The sequence below is a fragment of the Vidua macroura genome, chromosome 23 (assembly GCF_024509145.1).
Source record: "Vidua macroura isolate BioBank_ID:100142 chromosome 23, ASM2450914v1, whole genome shotgun sequence".
Taxonomy (NCBI): Eukaryota; Metazoa; Chordata; class Aves; order Passeriformes; family Viduidae; genus Vidua; species Vidua macroura.
The window spans coordinates 5,681,311-5,701,911 of record NC_071593.1 but is presented as its reverse complement, the minus strand read 5'-3'; the positions used below and the strand labels follow the sequence as shown (position 1 = coordinate 5,701,911).

General features: G+C 47.3%; 1 protein-coding gene and 1 long non-coding RNA gene across 2 annotated transcripts; one reads left to right on the top strand and one right to left on the bottom strand.

Annotated features, from left to right (window-relative positions):
• Positions 1 to 175: 175 nt before the first annotated feature.
• On the bottom strand, positions 176 to 19,014 carry PANK4 (pantothenate kinase 4 (inactive)). The gene is made up of 19 exons (XM_053997874.1): positions 18,897 to 19,014; positions 16,223 to 16,305; positions 15,554 to 15,762; positions 13,946 to 14,129; positions 13,340 to 13,432; positions 12,044 to 12,197; positions 11,115 to 11,296; positions 9,636 to 9,717; positions 8,423 to 8,523; positions 7,617 to 7,772; positions 6,681 to 6,793; positions 6,087 to 6,174; positions 4,654 to 4,805; positions 4,158 to 4,213; positions 3,617 to 3,666; positions 2,327 to 2,434; positions 2,068 to 2,168; positions 1,567 to 1,635; positions 176 to 570 (listed from the first exon to the last, which is right to left on the bottom strand). Exons 1-19 carry the CDS (start codon positions 19,012 to 19,014, stop codon positions 357 to 359), a joined length of 2,313 nt encoding a protein of 770 aa, XP_053853849.1. The 3' UTR covers positions 176 to 356.
• Positions 18,976 to 20,469, top strand: LOC128818480 (uncharacterized). Its single transcript, XR_008440490.1, has 2 exons — positions 18,976 to 19,065; positions 20,200 to 20,469. It is a non-coding gene; the product is annotated as an uncharacterized LOC128818480 (long non-coding RNA).
• Positions 20,470 to 20,601: the final 132 nt, after the last annotated feature.

The following is a 20,601-nucleotide window of genomic DNA, read 5'->3' as shown; positions in this document are numbered from 1 at the left end:
TAAAAACTATTTGGTACGTGCTATGTCACTGCTGGCAGAGTAGGCAGAGATGTATAAAAAAGGTTTCATTGACATTTAAATATATTTCTATATGAATGTCTCACAGAACAAAAAAATAAAGTCTTTTCATCACAAATACTGCAGCATTAAAATAAACACTTACCAAAATAAACAATGAGTGATATACATATATATATTTGAGTGTGTAGACTATAGAGTGAATCATATTGTCGCTTTTTTAAGTCACAAAAGCACAATATAAATACGGAATTTCCTGTGAACTCTTGTCCCTGTTGTAATAAAAATACATTCTTTACAGTTAAACTAGTGCAAGTCCATCGGCCGTGCCAGCCCCATCATTTACAGGGCACTTCGTACTTGAAGATGACGCTGAAGATTTTGCCCCCGAGGCGGTCGGCGAGCCACGAGTTCTTGATGACGGCCAGCTTGAGGCTCTCACACCTGAGCACGGCGTAGTAGTTGGTGTGGATGGCCCTGCCCATGCCCTCGATGACCACCAGGTCCGTCTGCCGCTCCCGCACCAGCACGGCCAGGCCCTGGTCCAGGCGGCTGCAACAGAGCGCGGTCAGAGCGGCCACACTGCGGCCACCACTTGGCCACCCCTCGGCCACACTGCGGCCACACCTCGGCCATCTCTGCAGTCACACCTTGGCCACCCCTCAGCTCCACCTGCAGCCACACTGTGGCCACCCCTCGTCCACACTGCTGCCACCCCTCGGCCACCACTGCAGCCCCACTGCGGCCACCACTGCAGTCACACCTTGGCCACCCCTCAGCTCCACCTGCAGCCACACTGTGGCCACCCCTCGGCCACCCCTTGGCCACCTCTGCAGCCACTCCTTGGCTACCACTGCAGCCACACTGTGGCCACCCCACAGCCACTCCTCGGCCACCACTGCAGCCACACCTTGGCCACCCCTCAGCTCCACCTGCAGCCACACTGTGGCCACCCCTCGGCCACCACACTGTGGCCACCACCATGGCCACACTTCAGCCACAGCTCGGCTCCATCTGCAGCCACACCTGCAGCCACACCTTAGCTCCACCTTCAGCCACACCACAGCCACACCTGCAGCTGCCCCCAGAGCTGCCAGCTGGGATTCTGCATGGAGTTACACGTGCCCACAAACGGTGGCACCTGAAAGCCAAGGGGATCAATTGAAATGTTGTTTAAATGCACCCAGCTTGGGATTTTGACACAGGTAAGTTCTGTCTCCAATAGAGGAACTGATCAGAAGGAAATAGGTTAAACAAGGTGAAATGATGCTTCTGTCCCAGGTGGTTTTGGCCACCTACAGTATCTGACATCAGCTACAACCACAGCTCCTCACCCAGCTGTGTCCTGAACACAGACACCTCACCAAGGGCCAAAAGCTGTCAGGTCTGAGCAGTGTCACAGCTCTGTAAATCCACACTAAGCACCTCCTAATGGGTGTGCAGAAGTGATTCCCAGTGGGAAGGGTGGCTGGGATGCTCCACAGCCAAAGCTCTGACCATCCTGCAGCTGAGGGACACAAACCACACAGTGGCACTTTGCCCACGTACCTCAGATCCAGGCACGGAGAACTGGAACCCGTCTGAACCAACAGCAGCTTCTCATCCCTCAGTGCAGAGCTGTTTAAAAAGACAAAAATATTAAACAGCTGCTTCAGCAGGGCCTTGCACATCTGGGAATAAGCCAGAGAAGCAGAAATATCAAACCCTCTTTTACAAAGGCTTCCTTTGCTGCAGGGACTTCACCAGGAAACACAATGTTTCCTTGAGCAACCTCTCCTGGGGACACTCTGTGTATGACACACATGGATTTGCCTCTATTAACACAGAAAATTCCTGGTAGAGCAGCTGCAGTGCTTGTCAGGGAAGACACAACAAGAAATATAACTGTGGGCATGCCAGAAAGACCCAATTACTAAATTTTTCACTTTAATGAATGCAAATGCTCTGCCTTGGGCTGAGGCTGCAGTTACAGATGAACAGTGAAATGCAAAGCCAGGCTGTGCCCAGGATCTGCTGTCCCCAGGGAGGTGTGACAGAGGTGGTGCTTACTGGATCACGGGGTCCATGGCCGCGATGCGCTCGGTCACGATCAGGGACTCGCTGTAGGTGACGTCGTTGAGGGCAGGGCCAGAGTTACAGGCTAAAATCACCTGGGGGGAAGGTGCCAGGAGAGGTCACACAGTCAGGCTCTGGCATTCCAGGTGCTTGGATTATTCCCAGTCTGGCAGAGAAGTGTCCTGCTGGTGGGCAGTGACACCTTCCAGCAGTTACCAAAACTCCATAGGAAATGGCAAGGAAAACCACTCACCTCTGTCCCTCTAGAAAGGAGCTCTCGGACAAAAGGAAAGACTCCTAAAATTATGTCTATCCCACTGTTATCTGCGAAAATTAAGGCACATTTATGAGGAGGACCCTCCTGCAAGAGAAAACCAATGCATTCAGGATGGAGCACCACTCACCTCAGGGCAGATTGTTATTCACAGCTACTCCTCCAAACCCCCACATTTTATTCCCTCAAACATTTGAGCATTGGGGTCTGGATTGCAGCAAAATCCCAGCACACATCAGTGACACAGAGGAGGAATGGGGCTCCCTGACGGTGTCTTTGCACAGGGGTTTAAAACAGTTCCTGTTTTAAAACACCCCTCAAGTTCCTGTGCTGTGTTTGAGACAGGGCTCTCAAACTCCAGCAATAAAACCTCCACCTGCCAACTCGAGCCAGGCCTAACTCCAGAGTCAGGCTGTGATCCTGAACGCGCTGGGTGCCAGCTGGACCTACCTTGGAGGGTGTTTTAAGCCAGCCTGGTGCTGGCTGAACAGGATTCCCTTCTGCCAGGAAAGGGCAGCATGCACTGTGGGGGCAGTGACATCCTAAAATGAAAAGATAGTGCCTATTCTCCATTAACCTCTTCATTTGTTCTCAACCTGGTGTTATGAAACTTAGTTCACTCCAGTTCATACAGCAGAAGAACTGAAAAATGCTTAATTCCTAATAAAAACTGACAGGACAGTGCTTGTTGCTCCCTAATTATCCCTGTTACACAAGATTAGCTGGTGCTTTGTTTTAGGATGGAGCATGTAATGATTTGTCATAGTCTGCTCATCCCCAGCCTTTAGGCTGCCATTTTCAACAGACAGATTTACACAAAGACACAAAAGCTTTTTAATGAATCTTAATTAAATGGTAAAAGAGATCACATGAAAAAAAAAAAAAAAAAAAAAAAAAAAAAGCTTTGCTAATTGGTAAGTTCATTACTTCCAGCAAGCTCTTACATTAATGCCAGTTTTAGGTTGGCTATTCAGGAGCAGGAACTACTCAAACACTACATTGGGCCCCAAGTTTTTAAATTCAAGGGTCTGGGTGTATGGAAATAAGAGCCCTGATAAGGAGGGGAGGCTCTGGAGCAGCTGGGCTCCAGTGGGAATTCAGGGAAACAGCTTGGCAAGTTTTAAACTAATTCCTTTACTCCTTTCTTATGGTGAATTAGGGATTTGTTTTGGGCTGTCTGAACAGAGTCTGTTCAAACCCCACAATTACCAAGGTGGTTTGATGATTAAGGTGGTTAATTAGTGGGTTTAGGGCCACCCAGGGTCGTACCTTCAGTCGCTCCAGCCACTGGCTGTAGGAATCTTCCAACCAGGGACGTTCTGTGGCACAGACAGAGCAGTGTCAGCATTTCTTATCAGCAGCCACTAACTCTTATCAGCAGTCATTCTGCACATGGTACAAGCAGGAGGTTCATGCTGCACTCACTGAAGCACTGAAGCATTTGAGCTCAGGTTTAGAATGTTCAATGTTAGGCTGACAGAGCTCCTGAGCTCTCTGTTATGGGAATGGCTCCAGCAGCGTAGGCCTGAAGTGGAATTTTCACACTAAAATGTGAAAAGGCCCAAAGTGGAATTTTCACACTAAAGCTCTGGAGTGGTGTGAGCTGGGTGTGGACCCCCAGGACACTGTTCCCTGGCAGGGACACAGCAGTGAGTGACCATCTCTGTGTTCAAGGAGAGAATCTGCAGGTTTAATTCCTTTAGATAACCCTAACAAGCCCTAATGATTCTTTGTCATCTGGGAACTCTCACAAACATTCCCACTCCATTCCCTCATGAACATCCAACCACCAGCAGGGATCTCCCCTTACCTTGGAGCTTTGACTTGGCTTCTTCAAACCCAAACTGTGGCTCAGACTCCAGAACACTGAGACAGGAGAGAGACAAAAGGCACACAGTTCAACACCTCCATCTCACATCAGTGGAATTCAAACATTTCTTTAGCTGGTGCCCAGCAATTTTACTGCACTGCTTATACTGGGGGTGCCTGTGGGTGCCAGGACTGGGAAATGTATTTTGTGATCATGTTAAAAACAAAAGGCTCATCAGGACATTAAATCAGAGTTCTGATGCTATAAGAAAACAGCCTCAGCAATGTACAGATGTTTGCAGGCAGTAGGCTACAGACAAAAAGACATTTTTGGGTCTGCAAACCACCATGGAATGTAATGACTTAAACCAGCTGCAGGCTGTAACAGTGCTGTACAAAGGCTGATGGGGAGATTGAGAAACTTCATTTTTTAGGAAAAACCCCACAACTGGAGATTCTGTAGCTTAAAGGGTGCTGTTAAAGGATGTAACACCTACTCTGAGACTGCCTTTGCTCCCCAGTCAAAGACATTCCCTGCCAGAAGTCCTTTCACCAGTGCAAACTGCCTCTCCTCCCAGTCCAGGGAATCCAGGGACTCGATCACACTCTGGAAACACTTTAAGGCTATTCCATTTTCTTTCTGCTTTACCTGTAAAACAGACAGGAAACACTGGATTTACAGACCAACATTTCTTACCCAGCTTTGGCTGTCTCAGTCCCAAGGCCACTTTTAAACATCTCCACTGTGTTCGTGGCCTCTCATGGATCAACCAATTATTGGTCAGTGTGCTTAGGACCAAGGAAAAACTTTCCTGGATTCTCACAAAATGTGTCATGAGGGCCAGGATATGATCTATAGCCCAAGAATTACTTTTCTTAGCAAGTCAGAGATGCAATAGATCTTAAGCAGATTGGGAAATGGCTCTTGGGCAAGGTGGGAAATGGGAGAGTGGATATACAAAAACCTTGTAGCAGTAACATGATGGATCAAACCCAGGAAACCACCACCAGCAGTCCAACAAATTCTGAAGGGTGTTTGTTTTTTTTGGTGTTTTTTTTTTTTTTTTTTTTGCTTTGCATCACCCCAAATTCTCAGCAGCTCTCAGTTTTTTTTTTTTTTTCCCTCTTCTCTGTCTCCAGTGATATCAGTGTTACAGGGTGATTTCTCTTAAATTTAAAATTATTCTGGGTACCAATATCTTGTCTTGGCAGTAAACATGTCTGAATTACAAGAAGCAAACATAAGCAAAAGCCACCTCATGTGTGTTTTAGTCCTTTCTCAGAGTGAGAAAGGTACCACATGACAGTGCAGCCAGGGAGAACTTTCTCTGTATTTTGCAGAAATATGTCAACGGTCAGGAAAAGAGTCTTGGATCAGCCACTAGCACTGTTGTTATTTATATGTCACACAAGTAAGGAATGGACATACAGAAAACTGATTTTTGAGAAATAATGACTCAAATCTCCTCTCCCCAAACATTTCATGTCACAGAACAAAGCACAGAGAGAAAACAGCTGCAATGGCAGTGGCAATGAATGCTTTTAAGAGCAGGAGGTCATGCATTGTGTCCACTCCAACCCAGTGCTGAGAATCTCACAAGTGACAAAAGCAGCCACAGAGGAGTGAATTAGAGCAGTGACAGCCTGGTGACAGTGTCTGGTGACAGCCATCACACACAGCTCAGGGGCAGGGCTGGCACCAGGATGGCTTCTCAGGGCTGTCAGGCAACTGAAGCTGGTGATATTTTTGGTTATCATTATCCTCACCAGGAGCCTGTTCAGGTGAAGGGGTTAATGTCCCATTCCCCAGTGCTGTTCCTCCTCCCCCAGCTGCTCACAACCAGTGCAGGAACTGGTTCCTGATCTCTCCCCTCTGAGCCATCCATCACTTCAACAGTTTCAGAGCACTAGAAAAGTGTCTTGAACTCACCTTGGAATAGGGATCTGGAAAACTGAACTCGTTCAAACAGTGTTCCCTTGTGTCCAAGAGACTTCTGACTGTTAAGGTACCATATGCACTTTAAAAAGGGAGAAGGGGGAAAAAACAAATCCATTACTTCAAACAGAAAAAAGTTTTTTCCCTCTGTTTCCTCTGTAAGTCACAGCCCCTCACATGAGCACTGAAGCTGAAAGTCACAGGTGCTAAACCCTGGCTCTAAATAAGATTATTGAATCTACAAGAAGAATCTACAATTAAGATTATTTGTTGTAGATTCAATAATCTTACATCTACAATAGGATTATTTAAATACAGGGAGGGAGAATGTTCAGAATTAACTTGCTGCTATTTTTAATAACTATGTACAGATTTTTAATAACAAATTGTCTGCCAAGATAGAATTTCTCTGCTCAATTCCAAGACATGAAATCCAAAATCTCTGTGCAGAGGATCTGATGTTTGGCACAAAAACTTGCCTGAGTCTTCAGCCTACTTGGCTTTGTTTGCTCTGCTTCACAACCTGGTTAGCTTTTTGTGGGCTTTCACTGCTCAACAGAAGCAGCAAGGGAAAATAAAACCACTTACAAGGGCTGCTGCCTGAGTGTCTGGAGCTTATTCCAGTATTTCTGCCGGAATTTCTCAGCTCTCTCCTGTGCATCCACAGAGTCTGGCTGGCTGGCTGCAGCTCGCTTTGCCACCTGGCAGAGAAAAGAGGCAACACTGCAGTTACCAAATTAACTCTTCTTCCTAGAAACTGATGTGAAGTTCAGTCTGAGCAATAACCCCTCCATCTGCCTCCCTGTTCTGTGCCTGCAGCCTGGCTGCTCCCTCCCACACAGCACCTCCCAGCCTCCCTTCATTCCAAACAGTAAACAACAACTTTAATGTCTCTTTTCATCCCAAAAGAGTTAAAGTTTGTTTTCCAGACTGTACTGTCAGAAATTAAGCACAAGTTCTAACTACTTAGAGGAGGGGAAAAAATAACAATGCACATACACTAAAGGAGAAACAGGCAGAAATTTAATGGTGCACGTTAACCCCTTGTGTTCTCTTTTTGTTTTACTCCAGTGAACTGCCTGAATCAGCTTCAGTGCAGAAAAAAATAATTTGTGTTTAGTCCAACTGTGCTCTTCCCATGGAAAAGTGTCTGTGAGGCAGCAGGACTGCTCCCAGAGGAGGAACAACCCAAGGATCTCTGGCCTTTGGTTGTGTAACTGTCCTGCTTGCAGCTCTGTACAGAGAGGTCCAAGTGCCATTAAAGAGAGAAAATGCTTTGAAAACACCTTTCAGGAGGTAAAAAAAAAAAAAAAAAAAAGCACCACAAAAGAACATTTCTGCCTTTGAAGGGACCAAGCCCTTCCTTAAGAGACTGGGACAATGCCAGGTTATAGGGAAAGAGGGGCTGCACTTCCAGAGGGGTGACACAGCAGGAATATTTTACAGGACAAACATGCTGCTCCACAGAAGATTTGTTTCCTAAATACCCGTGTCACTCACACAGGACTGTTCTGTGACACTTACCCCATCCAGTGCCTCCTCAAAGCAGGTGAGCCAATATTTTCTGGCCATGGCATCATCTGTGAGGTCAACAGTGTCTGGGATATAGGTGGAGGGGTCTTTCAGCAGTGGCAGGTTAACAAGTGGTCTCTCCAATCTGTCCATTTCCAGCATGTCAAACTAGGGGAGAAAGAAAAGAGACGGATTAGAACTCACTCAGAAATTAATTCACAATTAATTAAATTAGCACAAGGGCTGCAGAAGTCCAGCCACTGTTAAGACTGACAGATTTGCAGACAATTATAGGTCATCATAAATAATCCAGTCCCCTCTGTGGATTATTGTATCCATGCCCATCCTACAGACAGAAATTATCCAGTGTGAAAATAATCCACTGTGGAATCAGAACTGCTGGACTGTCAGTGACTTTAAGAGATGACTGGGCTTATGCTCTTCTGTCCAATCTTGTATTTTTCTTCTCATAGGAAGCAAATTAACACTGCTTCAAGATGGTTGAACATGAAATTCCAAATTCTAAGATATTTCAGCTGCAGCAAAATCCAGCTGCTCCAGAGAAAGGGTGAGAGACAAACATTCCCCCCTCTTTGGTGAAGGAGAGCAAGACAAAGTAGCAGCCAGTCTGTTTTATGAAACATTCCATCCAACACCACACAGGACACGAGACAACACCACACCAGACACCAGACTGGTCACTTCTCTGGGAAGCAGGAGCCTCAGAGGCAAGAAGCAACCAGCTGGAGAATAATCACCTATGTCCAGGTCACCACTGCTAAGAGAACACACACAGGTCTAGGAAAGACAGCACATACTGTACCACTCCGTGTTCTCTGCATGGGGGAAACATCAGGGGATGTGCTCATAAGCCCAGAACTCCCAGCATAATTCTCTCCCCAGCTGTACTGGTTTGGATCTAGAAAAGAGAAAGACACAGACACACATAATCTGAAAATAAAACTGAGAATACTCCTGTGAGTGAGTCTAGAGCCAGCATCCCTCTGAGCAGCTGCTGCACTACACAAGCCAGCTCCCCTTGTCTTTAAAAGCAAACAGAATTTTTCCCTCTAACCCCCAAAAGAGATATTTCAACCACTCAATGAATTACCTGCTCCAAAGAGCTTCAACCTGAGACAAGAGACAATTTAAGCTCTAAAATCATTATTTTTAACCCCATTTCCTTGTCATTAATCAGCATGCCTCCAAAGCACTATCATTGAGCATTTCTTATTTCTAAATCTAGATCCATTATTAACAAAATAATATTACAGAACTCTCAAAGCAAAATGTAAGCTTCAGAGAAACACTAAAGTTATTTCTATATTTGCTTTATTTGGGAAAAGTTTAATGAGCTCAGATGTACAGTACATGCTGCAGAAGCAATGTCTTTAATTCCTCAGTAGCTGGTTCCTTGCCCATCTCTATCAAATGGGCAGGAAAAGAATTCCACACCCATATTTTGGAGGTGTATTTGATACTTACTGAGCTAAGTACCATTAGCAGCCTGTAGTTGTGCCAGTGTAACCAATGCACTGCCTGGCTTGCCAGTACACACCAACAGAGGAAAAGGAAAACTAAAGAGGCAGAATTCCACCAAAGCACCCTGGATCCAAGGGATCTGGACAGAAGGGTCTCCTCTGTGAGGCTTTTCACTCTCAAACAAACAGTTTGGAGATGCTGGTCTTCCTCAGTACATTAAAGGAATTCAGATGTGGCCTCTTAAAGAGGGGGAAGTTCTCCAAACCCACATTTCTCCAGCTGGATTTAGAGCTGTGACTGTTCTTTGTAGAAGTGCAGAGAAGAGAGAAGCACAGTCCTGCTGCCTTCTCAAAGGTGAGCAGGAAATCCAGTGAGAAATTAAGATGTCCCTGCCAGAATGTATAAAACCAAAGCCCAGCATCTGTGTTTATTAGTGCCAAATGGATTGATTTAGGCAACAGCTTACATGCAGCCTCTTAAGAGAAACTTGGACAGTACACTGACATTTCAGAACACAGCATATACAGAACAGAGCAGTGCTGTACTTACTGTCTTGTTCAGCTCCTTTTAAAAATGCCCCAATGGCTCCCAGGTAGCCTTCATGTCTCAGGAACAATGCCTGAACCTCTCCCTGCCACAATATGAAACATTGCAATTGGATGGTCCCTGAGGGCTAACAGGCACTTCTTTGTCACTAGTTTCACACTTTAATTTAATAGAAACAACTAGAAGATGGTAATAGTCATTTGTGCTACATTCTCACACATTCAGCAACCTTAATGGTGCTTCTGGAACAGCTCAGGGAGGAGCTGCTCACACACATCATTCCCCAGTTATCACACAGCTGGAAAACACCCATGCACCAGTGGTGTGTGCTCTATGGCCTCGCCTGGAAAACACCACTGCATCATTCCATGAATATTCAACTCCTCTTGCTTCAACAGGCTGGAAATGCAAGGTCATGTGATTGCCAAGGTGAGTGTGTGCCACTGCAGCCAACACCTTTGGGACACTGCTCATTGTCTTTATTTTATTGCACTGCTCTTCAACTCCACACAGACACTGGGCATTACCCACAGGCAAGCATTCCCCCATCCAAAGAATTCAATTATTAATGCAAAATACAGGAATGCTGGGGAGGAGAGCCCTCCATCCTCACAGCAGGGCCCCTCAGCTTTCCCAGGCTGGGTGAGACACAGCCTTTTCCAAGGAATTCAGCAGTGACTGTGGGAACAGCTCACCCTGAGGGGAGCTACAGGGAAACAGCAGCTCCAGCTCACAGGGAGATTTGGATTTGAATCCCTGGCAAAGTGTCTCTTGCAACAACCTAAAGCTGCAGTTTTGCAATAGCTTTCTTGGAACTCAGCAAGTTTTACAGAAAGGGACAACAATGGTGAAATTAAGAGGGGAAAAAGCAGCACACAGGAGTCTCTTGCATGAAGTACTGACGTGAGAAAAAAATGGTGTAATCTATTCTATAAAATTCCCAAAGTGCAGGACTAATCCACCTGAAACAACCATTAACAAGCTTGTGGATTGGACCTTTTTCTAGTCAAAAGTCTTCAGTATTTTCCACAGCTTCAAAACCTGCAAAGAACTTCAGCTTGGTTGATTTGAGGTTTGATTTTCTCTTTAGGAACAAAACCCCACTGATGCCAACTGTCTCAGCAGAACAACCCCACACTGCATGGCCTGGGGGTGGAAAGATGCAAATCAGCAAGAGGAATTGAATAATGATGGTGACTATCTAAGAACACAGTGGAAACTCATTACTTGGAGCTACAAGACAGACTGTCAATCAAAAAATAATAAAAAAAATAAGAGAGAGGGAGGTAGGGAGAGAGAAAAAAGGCCAGACACAACTCCCAGACATTTCACACTGATTTCACCCCTCCCACAACAGATCCCTGCCTTACCTACCTAAGAAGCAGCATTCTAAGCTTACTTCATGTGAAAATTCATTTATTAACAGCCTAGAAAAATACCTAAAATGTGACTTTGCTGCAGGGAGCCCTGTGTTTTCCTTACCTTGGAGAAGAAGTTGATGCTGTAGGTGATTGTGCGCATGGTGACGGGGTGGCCCCGGATAAAAAACCCCCCAAAATAGATTTTATCCAGGTTGTGCAGTTTGGCATAGAGGCAGGCCAGCTGGCCAATGTCATTGCTGATCATGTGGAGCAAACTTTTGGCCATATCTTCTTTGGAAAACTCTGGAAGGCAAGGAAGAATAAAGCAAATTGCACACAAATTGAGGAAGCTCCAGGGGATTGTGCTTTTCTAACTGAGCCTGCAGTTGTGGAAGGAAAAATCCAGGGTTTGGAGCAGCTTTCCTTATGTGTGGAGAAGAAAAGTGTTACCCCCTAGAAAAACCTCACATATATAATGTACTTCTAACAAGGAGGAGTGTGATTTGATTAAAGCTATCAGGAAAAAAAAACAAAAACAAAAACAAAAAAAAACCCAAACAAACAAACAAAAAAAAACCCTCACTAAGCCTATGAGAAACATTTCTTGAAAAAACAGTTCCTGGATGGCAGGAATCCATTTCTTCTCTCTAGGAACCACGGTGAGGTTCATCCATCCCTCCTGGCCTGAGATGCACTGCAAGTATTTCATTAAGACACTGTAAACAAACTGCAAATTGTAGTAAATTACTGCCAAAGGGCCCTTCTGGAGCCCAGAAAGCCACATCTATTTCCCACAGGAATGAATTAACCCCAGGCTAACCAGATAGCTATTTTTAAATCTTCCCTTGGCTTAGGCAATCCCAAACTGAAAATTTCAATGTCTGCTTTCAAAGCAGTACTGCATAGTATTTTAAATCAATATTGTGCAGGCAAAACACAAGATCATGAAAGAAGCTGTTGATTATTTTCAGCTCTACTTGTTAGATCAGTATAAAGTTGATTCCCAAGAGCCAGAGGAGATGTTTGGGTAGATCTTTTTTATCCCAGTACCTTTGTCTGCTGTGGTGGACTTGCCAAAGCTGCTGGCAATGAGATTCCCACTGAGCCCCAGGGTCTGGTAGGCACCTCCATACACGTCCTTCACCAGCATGTCCACGTTGGTGTGCTGGCCCTTAGAGGCCAGCTGCAGCAATTCATCAAATTTCTGATGGTGAGAGGCACAGTTACTACAGCTGACCTGAGTCAGAGGTCTGCAGCATCTTTACTGACCAAAACCAGTCTTAGAATTAACCCTGCCAGCCAAAGACAGGCTATTTCTAATTACAAGGATGTATCCAGAGTGATCAGACAGACAGATCTTACGTGGAGCTTCTTTAAAGATGAACACCACAATCAACCTCTTTCTTATCTGCAGATGTTTAGTTGAATTTCCCCTGAAAACTAGGGTGGGTTAGCACATATAAAACAGTCAGAGGCCTCGTGGCATCCCTTATCTTGGAAGTCAGAAACACAGGAACTAAAAGCAAACAGAATTTTATCTTCCTGGAGCACAATAAAATAGAAGTTTGAGAAAAAAAGTCTCAGTGTGCCTTTACTGTCCCCAAAATTAAACTTGTAGGCGAGCTCCATTATCCCAAAAATTAATTTATAACCCTTTAACTTGAATTTCTTCTACAAAACCAAGAGAGAATTAAGAGCAGCCACTGTCATGTTCTAAGATTTCTTCTCTAGGAGCACCAAACAAAAAGCAGAGCCCAGGCTGTGTCCCCACTTTGACATTTTCTTATCTAGTGCATATGTAACTCTAGCTTTTCTTACACTGCTGACATTTAGGACACTCATTTAAGCCACGTGGCTCTTTGGGAAGCCCAGCATGATGTCAGAGCAGGACTAAGTCAGGCCTTGTTCATCAGCCCAGGATTTAAACTCATGTTGGCAACCAAGGAACCAACCATGAGGCAAAATTTCTCCTCTCAGCTCCCAGACATTTTGCAGCAATTGTGTGCTCCCTGCTTTCTTCTGCAGACAGTATTGCAGGAACTGGGCTGGCATTCTAAGCTGAAAAGTGAATTAAAAGTTACCAGGCCACTTTGAGGAGGTTCTTGTCCATCACTTGTCCTTGAGCCCCAAGCAGGATTGCTTTTGGTCACAATAAGCATCTACTAATTCTTGTCCCTATATTCCATCAGTATCTTTTTCCATGTAAAGCTTCCTTTTATGCATCAGAAGTGTCAAAAATATGAACACAAGTCCAGGATTCAGCCTTCTCACCTAACATTCCAACATTTCAGGCTTCCTGCCAGCATTTAATTTAATCCCATCCCCCTTAAAAGGGACACTTGGTACCTTTGTTTTGGTGAGCAGAGCTCCAAGACCCCAGAAGGTTCCACCTCCAATTGAGCTGCCCCCAATCCATTCAAATTTGTCTTCTGTTTCTACCTGTGAATCAAACAAGGCAGATTTATTTAGAAAGTCCTTTCTTAATGTTGAACACAGATTTAAATGTCAGAGTGTGCAGGGTCTTGGAAGAGTGGAATCAGTGGAGATGGAATCCTTCCACTGTGGAAGTGGCAGGTGAGAAGGGCACGTTGCACGTACACCACAAGCAGTTTTGGAAATCTTTGTGTTTAATTCTTGGCAAATAATGCTAAATGTAGACATTAAACTTTGTCTCTTCAACAGTGTGACAAAACAAACAAAAATCACTTTGATCTGCTAGCCTTTGTCCTCATGAGGTAATCACTTCTCTAAACATCAAATTAAATGTAATTTCAAACAAATAGTGAATAGAAAAGCATTCATAACTCTGCAATTAATAGAAATAAACTTCAAAAAAGGCACAATTTTGTTTTTAGACCTTGCAATACCCAAGAACAAGTACAAATCTGAACCAGTGAGAGGTTTCAGATCACCTTTATCAATCTCCAACAAAGCATTTTGGCCACCACTCACCTTCACTATGGAGACCCCTGAGCCAATGTTCACCAGCAAATAAGGGAAAATGTTGGGGTGGTTTGTCTGGAACCGGAATTCCGTGTCTGAATCCTTCTGGTAAGCAAACACCTCGTGGGGGATGTTCCTCAGCACAAAGTTGCAGCCCTTAATTAGGCAGGTCATTACATCTTCCTTATCAACTCTGAGGGGGAGGAAGAAGCCTTAAATAAATGTCCCAGCCCTCCTGATAAGGCAGTTTGCTTTTGGAGCAGGAGTTTGCATGCATTTTGCAGACAGGAATTTTCACACCACGTGGCACAAGCCCAGCTCCCAGGAAACATGAGACCTCCAGCTGCACATGGTCTGGTGCTCCCCTCCCATGCCAGTTACACAGTAACTTTGATCATGTTGTCATCAAAAATAATCCCGTTTGCTTGTTTACACTGCTCTTTTCCTGCCCTGCTCCTTTCATGGTCTGTGCACCCCTGCCATAAAGTAGGTCAGGAAGCTTAGCTGGAAATTAACCTCAGCAAACAATTTCCCAACATGGAATAATTGTCTGTTGCTCTTCCCCTGCCTCCTAATAAAGCAGAAAAAGCCCCCTCGACATTTCAGCACTTGTTTATGACAGATTCAAGGGCCTGGGAGGAGCCTACAGCTGGGATTAGCAAACACAGAAAAAGAGACTTCTCACAAGAGTAGCAGGATTCACAACAGGATATCCCCAGTGTGGAGTCTGGGAATGTGACTCAAACCTGACCTATCAATCATCTTCTCTAAGTTAACACACACTGACTTCTGTGAACTTCTGTGTCTCTGTACTGTTATTGATTTATGGAAATTCTCACAGGAAATATTCTGAGGCTCGTTGGAAACACATAAAACAAGGCACAAACTCATCTCAAATACTCTAAAATTATTTGTGTGCTCCACCGTGGAGAAGTTGCTCTGGTTTGGAGCTGGGGAAAAGTTGAGTATGTCAGAACTAAATAAACACCAAAACCAGGTGCACCACATGAGATAGGAGGGGAAAGTGCCTCCTTATCTTGATCAGTTGAGCATTAGTAACAGCCAATAAGGTACTAAATGGGGCTGGTGTGAAATAAAGAGATAACAGAGCCCAGCTTATCAGGAGAAGTAAGTAATTTGCAAAGACAGTGTAAAAGATGAGTACAGGCCCTCAGGGCTTGAGGAATCTACTACACAGATGACAGCATGAGAGATGCCTTGAAGCTCTCCCCAGTGATGTTTAATATTGGGGTAAATTAATGTTTTTCTACACTTACAGCATAGAAAGTGTGAATTTATAGACACCACCATCTGTGGCTTTGATTGCTTTTGTCTCTGTATTGATAAGATGGCCTTTGATGACATCTAGGCAGGTTTCAGTGTAAGCTTTTTAGTATTTGGTGTTTGATAATGGTGCTTGAAACAGTAAATTTATGAGCTGTAAATTCATGGGGCTGCCCTTTGTTCTCCTGCAAGCCTTTGCATGAAGTTTAGGTAGGAGCTGTACAACAAATGACTGTCACATGAATTACCTCTGAGCATGCCCAGGAAAATGACAAAAGCTTTTGGAGTAGGTGTAAGTTAATTCTTTACAGAAGAAAAAGCAGTTCCACTTACTTCAACCCCAGTTTCTTCTCAATAAGGTCTTTGAATTTATAGGCACCACCACCTGTGGCTTTGATGACTTTTGTCTCTGTATTGACAAGATGGTCTTTGATGAAATCCAGGCAGGTTTCAATGTAAGTGTTTTCAAATTTAATGAAGTGAAGTCGAGCTGTAATCTCCTCTTGAACAGATATTTCATACAGAGGTTCATTGTCTATGTCCTTTAAAAGAGAAAAGGATTTCTTAGAGAAGATTCTTGCAGAAACAAGGTTAAATACTGAACTACTGAGCATCAACACTTGTGTTTTTCTTGCTCTTGAAACTGTGTTAATGTCATTAAAGGTAACACCTCAAGCTGTGTCAGAGAAGAACAGAGTTTCACAGGTCTTAATTCTCCTTAAGCTGAGATAATCAATTCTCCCATGCAGATGACGTGCAGGAAATCCCCTGCATGAGGAAACTTATGTCTGCACAGGAGGAGGGTTTTTTTACAAAAGTACCACACTTACTGTCTGGAAAAATAAATATTTCAAACAGTACCTGGAAATATAAACACTTCCCAAAAAGTTTTATATAGGACAAGTTATTAGATGGGTTTGAATATCATTTCTGTTCTACCCAGTCCAGAGCCTCACCCCTGTGAGTCAATCACATGCAGCTGATCCCTGATGGAATTCTCACCTTTCCAGAATGATCAAAGGATCTCACTCTTGCCACTTTGTGCTGTACAGTTGAGTAATAAGCCAACTTGGTTAATGAACCACCTGTTCATAAAGAGATGACAAGTTATGATTAATGCCTCACCTTGGAGCAAACAACAGAACTTATGTTTCTGTCAGCTCTTGCTTCTCCAGGTTTCCTCCGTTAAAGCTAGAGAAAATTAATGGAAATGCAGAAAGAACCTTTGTTGAGGAAATGCTTGGCCTGGTTAACCCCCAGAGCATCACAGGAGGGAAAAGCTCCAGAAATTCAGTTTGTGCCTGACTGCTGTGGGATGAGGAGTGGAAATTCTTAATCAGCCAGGCCAGTGCATGTACTGCTGTTATTCACCTTATTTGGAAACTTTATGAAACCCCCCAAATCTGTACCAGGATTTTCTCAGCTGGTTTGCCACCACTGAGCAATGCCCCCCATGTGCACAGAGTGTTTCAGCAGCAACACCTACATAATATTCTCACCCTGCTTTTAGGGACAAGTCTGCAAACTCGTGGCTGGTTAGAAAATGACCCTCTGTACTGAGTAATTATTTTGCAAGACTGGTCATGGCTTTGGGGTAAAGAATGCTCAGAGTGGTGTTTCTCAAGCACACAGCAGTTGGAGATGTTAGCAATGTGCAAGTCTGAGCAGAGCAGCCTCATCACCCCCCTTCAGGCCTCCAGTCTGCTCATGGCAATAAAACTTTCAGCTCTCCCTTCGAAACAGAATTCAAACCCTTGCCCTGTCTTTGCATCTGACCTGCAAAAGTGGATTTCTGGGGTTACACTGAATAACTTCAATGTTTTCCACCACAGTGCTCCAGGTCTAAGGGTAACTGTGATCCACTACTGGGTTAACATTAAAGTCCTGAAAGTAAATAAAAACCTGGCAATGTTAGATATGGCTAAATAATGGCTAAATTCAATGGCACTGCACTTTGCTGCCTAATAAAAACCAAGAAATGAAGCAGCAGAGGTGAAAGATACTGTCAGCTCTTCCACAGTGATCAAATATTTTTGTTAGGAAAATATTTGCAACCTGTAGGAGAAAAACAGGCAGTTTACTCCAGGAAAATTTAAGTAAAGTCAATGTACAGCGACCATGGACAGACACAGTAACAAAAGCAATAAAGCTTCCCTGACCTTGGATCTGATTTCAGTGTCCCAGCCAGGGCTTTGAAGTTTCTGGTAAACAAAACCCACGGTCTGCTCTGCTAAAAGGTGAGGGCTTGCACAGCTTTTCATGGGAAAGTCTCCCTCCACACCTCCAAACTGAGGCTCAGTGTTGGAGTGTCATGTTCTTTACACTGACAATGGCACAGGTGCTGCAGGAATTCACCACCAGACCCACGGGATGCAGAGCCATGCTTTGTGCATTATCCCCTTCCTCTCCCAGTTTTTAAAGACTTAAATCCATTCAGAACACCAGCTGAGACATGTAACTAGGTTTTATAACTAATCCCACGACTCTAATTCCGAGCTGACCCACACAAAGGGCCAGTTCCAGCTGTTATTTTCACAGGCGTGGAACCAGCAGCTCCTGAGGGGCTGAAGTGACACAATAATTTTCTATAATGGTGCAGGTTTTCTTCCCGCTGTCCCTGAGTCTCCAGCACACACAGCAGTGTTCTCCTGAACACTTGCTTTTCTTTTCCCTGGCTTTTCTCCTAAAAAGTTCCCCTGATCTCGAGACGGTGAAAGGGAAGGAAAACGCGTGAATTGGCACTTGTGGCTTAGCGGGTGTCCACAGGACGGCTGCTGATCCCGGCACGGGAGGAACTGGGAACAGGCTCAGCCTGTCCCCGCACAGTTCCCGGCTGTGGCGCGCAGGTGTCACCCTGCCGTGTGTCACCCTGCCGTGTGTCACCCTGCCCTGTGTCACCCTGCCCTGTGTCACCCTGCCCTGTGTCACCCTGGCCCTCGGCTCGGGAGCCGGGAAATCGCCGATGTCGGCTGCTGGGGCGTATGCACAGGGCAGCGGGTGTTTTTGGGGGGACTGAGGCAGCAGTGACAAACCCCGACACAAGGCAAGCCCCGCAGCCGCCCTGCCCTGCCCGGGCAGAGCCACAGCCGCCGTCTCCGGCCCTTTTTGCTTCTTCCAGGCCGGTTCCGGGAGCCGGAGGAGCGCCCGCAGCATCCCGCGGGCCGCGGCCTGGGCGGGGGGCGGCCGAGGGGCTCCGCACGCGGGCCTGGCGCACTGGGGCAGGGCCCGGCGCGCTCTGAGGGGGTGCAGCCGATACCCCCCAGCACCGCTGCCCCACGGCCGGTCCGGCCGAGCCCCCCGGGCTCTCCCCCGTCCCCCCTTGGCCGCCAAGGGCAGCCCCGGCTGGGCCACCCCGCCCGGCTCCCCGCGGCCCGTTACCCGCGCGCGGCCCGCCGGGACTTGTAGTGCCACTCCTCGTCTGCACCGCGCCGGCACCCGGCGGCGGGACTACAACTCCCGTCGTGCGCCGCGCCGCCCCCCGTACCGCGCAACCCGCTGGGAGCTGTAGTGAGCCCGCGCCCAACCCGCGCTGGCCCGCGCTTTGCGGAGGACTACACTCCCCAGAGTGCCCCGCGCGCGCCCGGCCCGGCCCCCGGCGGGCCCCCTCAGCGGGGCCGGAGCCGCCGCCCGTTCCCCACCGCCGCCCCCTCCCCGCAGGCTCCCCCCGCCCGGTTACCGATGTCTATGGCGAAGCGCTTGGCGTTCTCCAGGTTTCGGAAGATCTCGTCGGGCGGGAGGGTGATGCTCTTGTCCAAGCTGCCGTGACCGCTGCCGCGCCCGCCCCGCTCCGCCATTTTGAACGCCACCCGCTCCCTCCCTCACCCCGGCCTCATCGGCATGCAAATGTATGCGCATAAATCTGCATGCGAACGAGCGGAGGCGCGGGGAATCAGGCGGGGAGCGCGCGCCGGCCCCGCCCACCGGCGGGGGCGGGGCCTGAGGGACTCCGCGGTTGGGGGGGGCGGAGAGACCCGGGGGGGGAACGGGGGGACATCCCGGGGAGGGGTCGGTGACAGCCGGGAGGGAACGGGGGGACATCCCGGGGAGGGGTCGGTGACACCCGGGGGAGAACGGGGGGACATCCCGGGGAGGGGCCGGTGACAGCCGGGGGGGAACGGGGGGACATCCCGGGGAGGGGTCGGTGACACCCGGGGGAGAACGGGGGGACATCCCGGGGAGGGGCCGGTGACAGCCGGGGGGGAACGGGGGGACATCCCGGGGAGGGGTCGGTGACACCCGGGGGAGAACGGGGGGACATCCCGGGGAGGGGTCGGTGAGACCGCGGAGGGGGGGATTGGAGAGAAACCCCCAGGGAGGGCAGAGAGATCCCCGGGGAAAACTGGGGGGGAACGGGCGGAGAGACCCTCGGGGGAAATTGAAGGGGGATCCCATGGAGGGGGCGATGAGACCCCCGGGAGAAGCGTGGGGGGACGGGGAGAGACCCCGGGGCAGAGACCTCGGGAGGAGCGAGGGAGGGGACAAGGACGGACCCCTGGTGGGGTCGATGAGACCCTGGGGGAGGAACTTCGGGGGGATGGAGAGAGAGAGACCCCCGAGGAGGGCAGAGAGACCCCCGGTGAAACATGGAGGGGAATGGGCAGAGAGACCCTCGGGAAGGATTGAGGAAGAACGGGCAGGAAGACCCTCGGGGAGGGCAGAGAGACCCCCGGGGGGAGCGGGGGGGATCCCCGGTAGCTCACGGGAGTCCAGGACCCCGATACACGCACACAGCCACGGAGCAGCCCCACGCATGTGCCCCGTAGCCAAACCTCTGAATTTAAACCCCCTGCATGTTTCCAAGTGTTTTGTGACCCGGACACATCCCCAGGAATGTGAATTGTGCCGTGAGGTGCCTTGGAAAACTTTATCTCTTAATCAAAAGTACTTTCTGTGTTTGGTGTCCCTGCCTGTCACAAGGGGTTGCAATTAGGTGATATTTAAGGTCCCTCCCAACCAAACCATTCCATGATTTTTTTCAGCCTTGCAGTGACCTTCCTTGGCTCTGATTTCCCAGAGAATTGGCTGCTCGGGCGTGCTGTTATTTCTGTCTCACATTGAGAGAGCTGGGCTTTGATATTCCCGAGCTATGGAAAACAGCACTGCAGAGGTCCAGATGGACACAGAACCGGGGGAATTCGGTGCCAAATCTGAATATCTCTGCTTTCACTGGAATCTGTCCCATGTCAGTTGACCACAGGGAAACCAGCTGTAAAAACTACTTAAAAATAAAATGACTTTGGATTGATTAAGCATATTTTTATTTATTTTTGACTGTTAAAAGTTTCTGCAACTTCTGACGCTCAAGATAACCCTGTCATACATTGGTGCAGCTTGCACAGAACACATCATAACATCCTCCAAGGACAGTAACAAATTCCCAT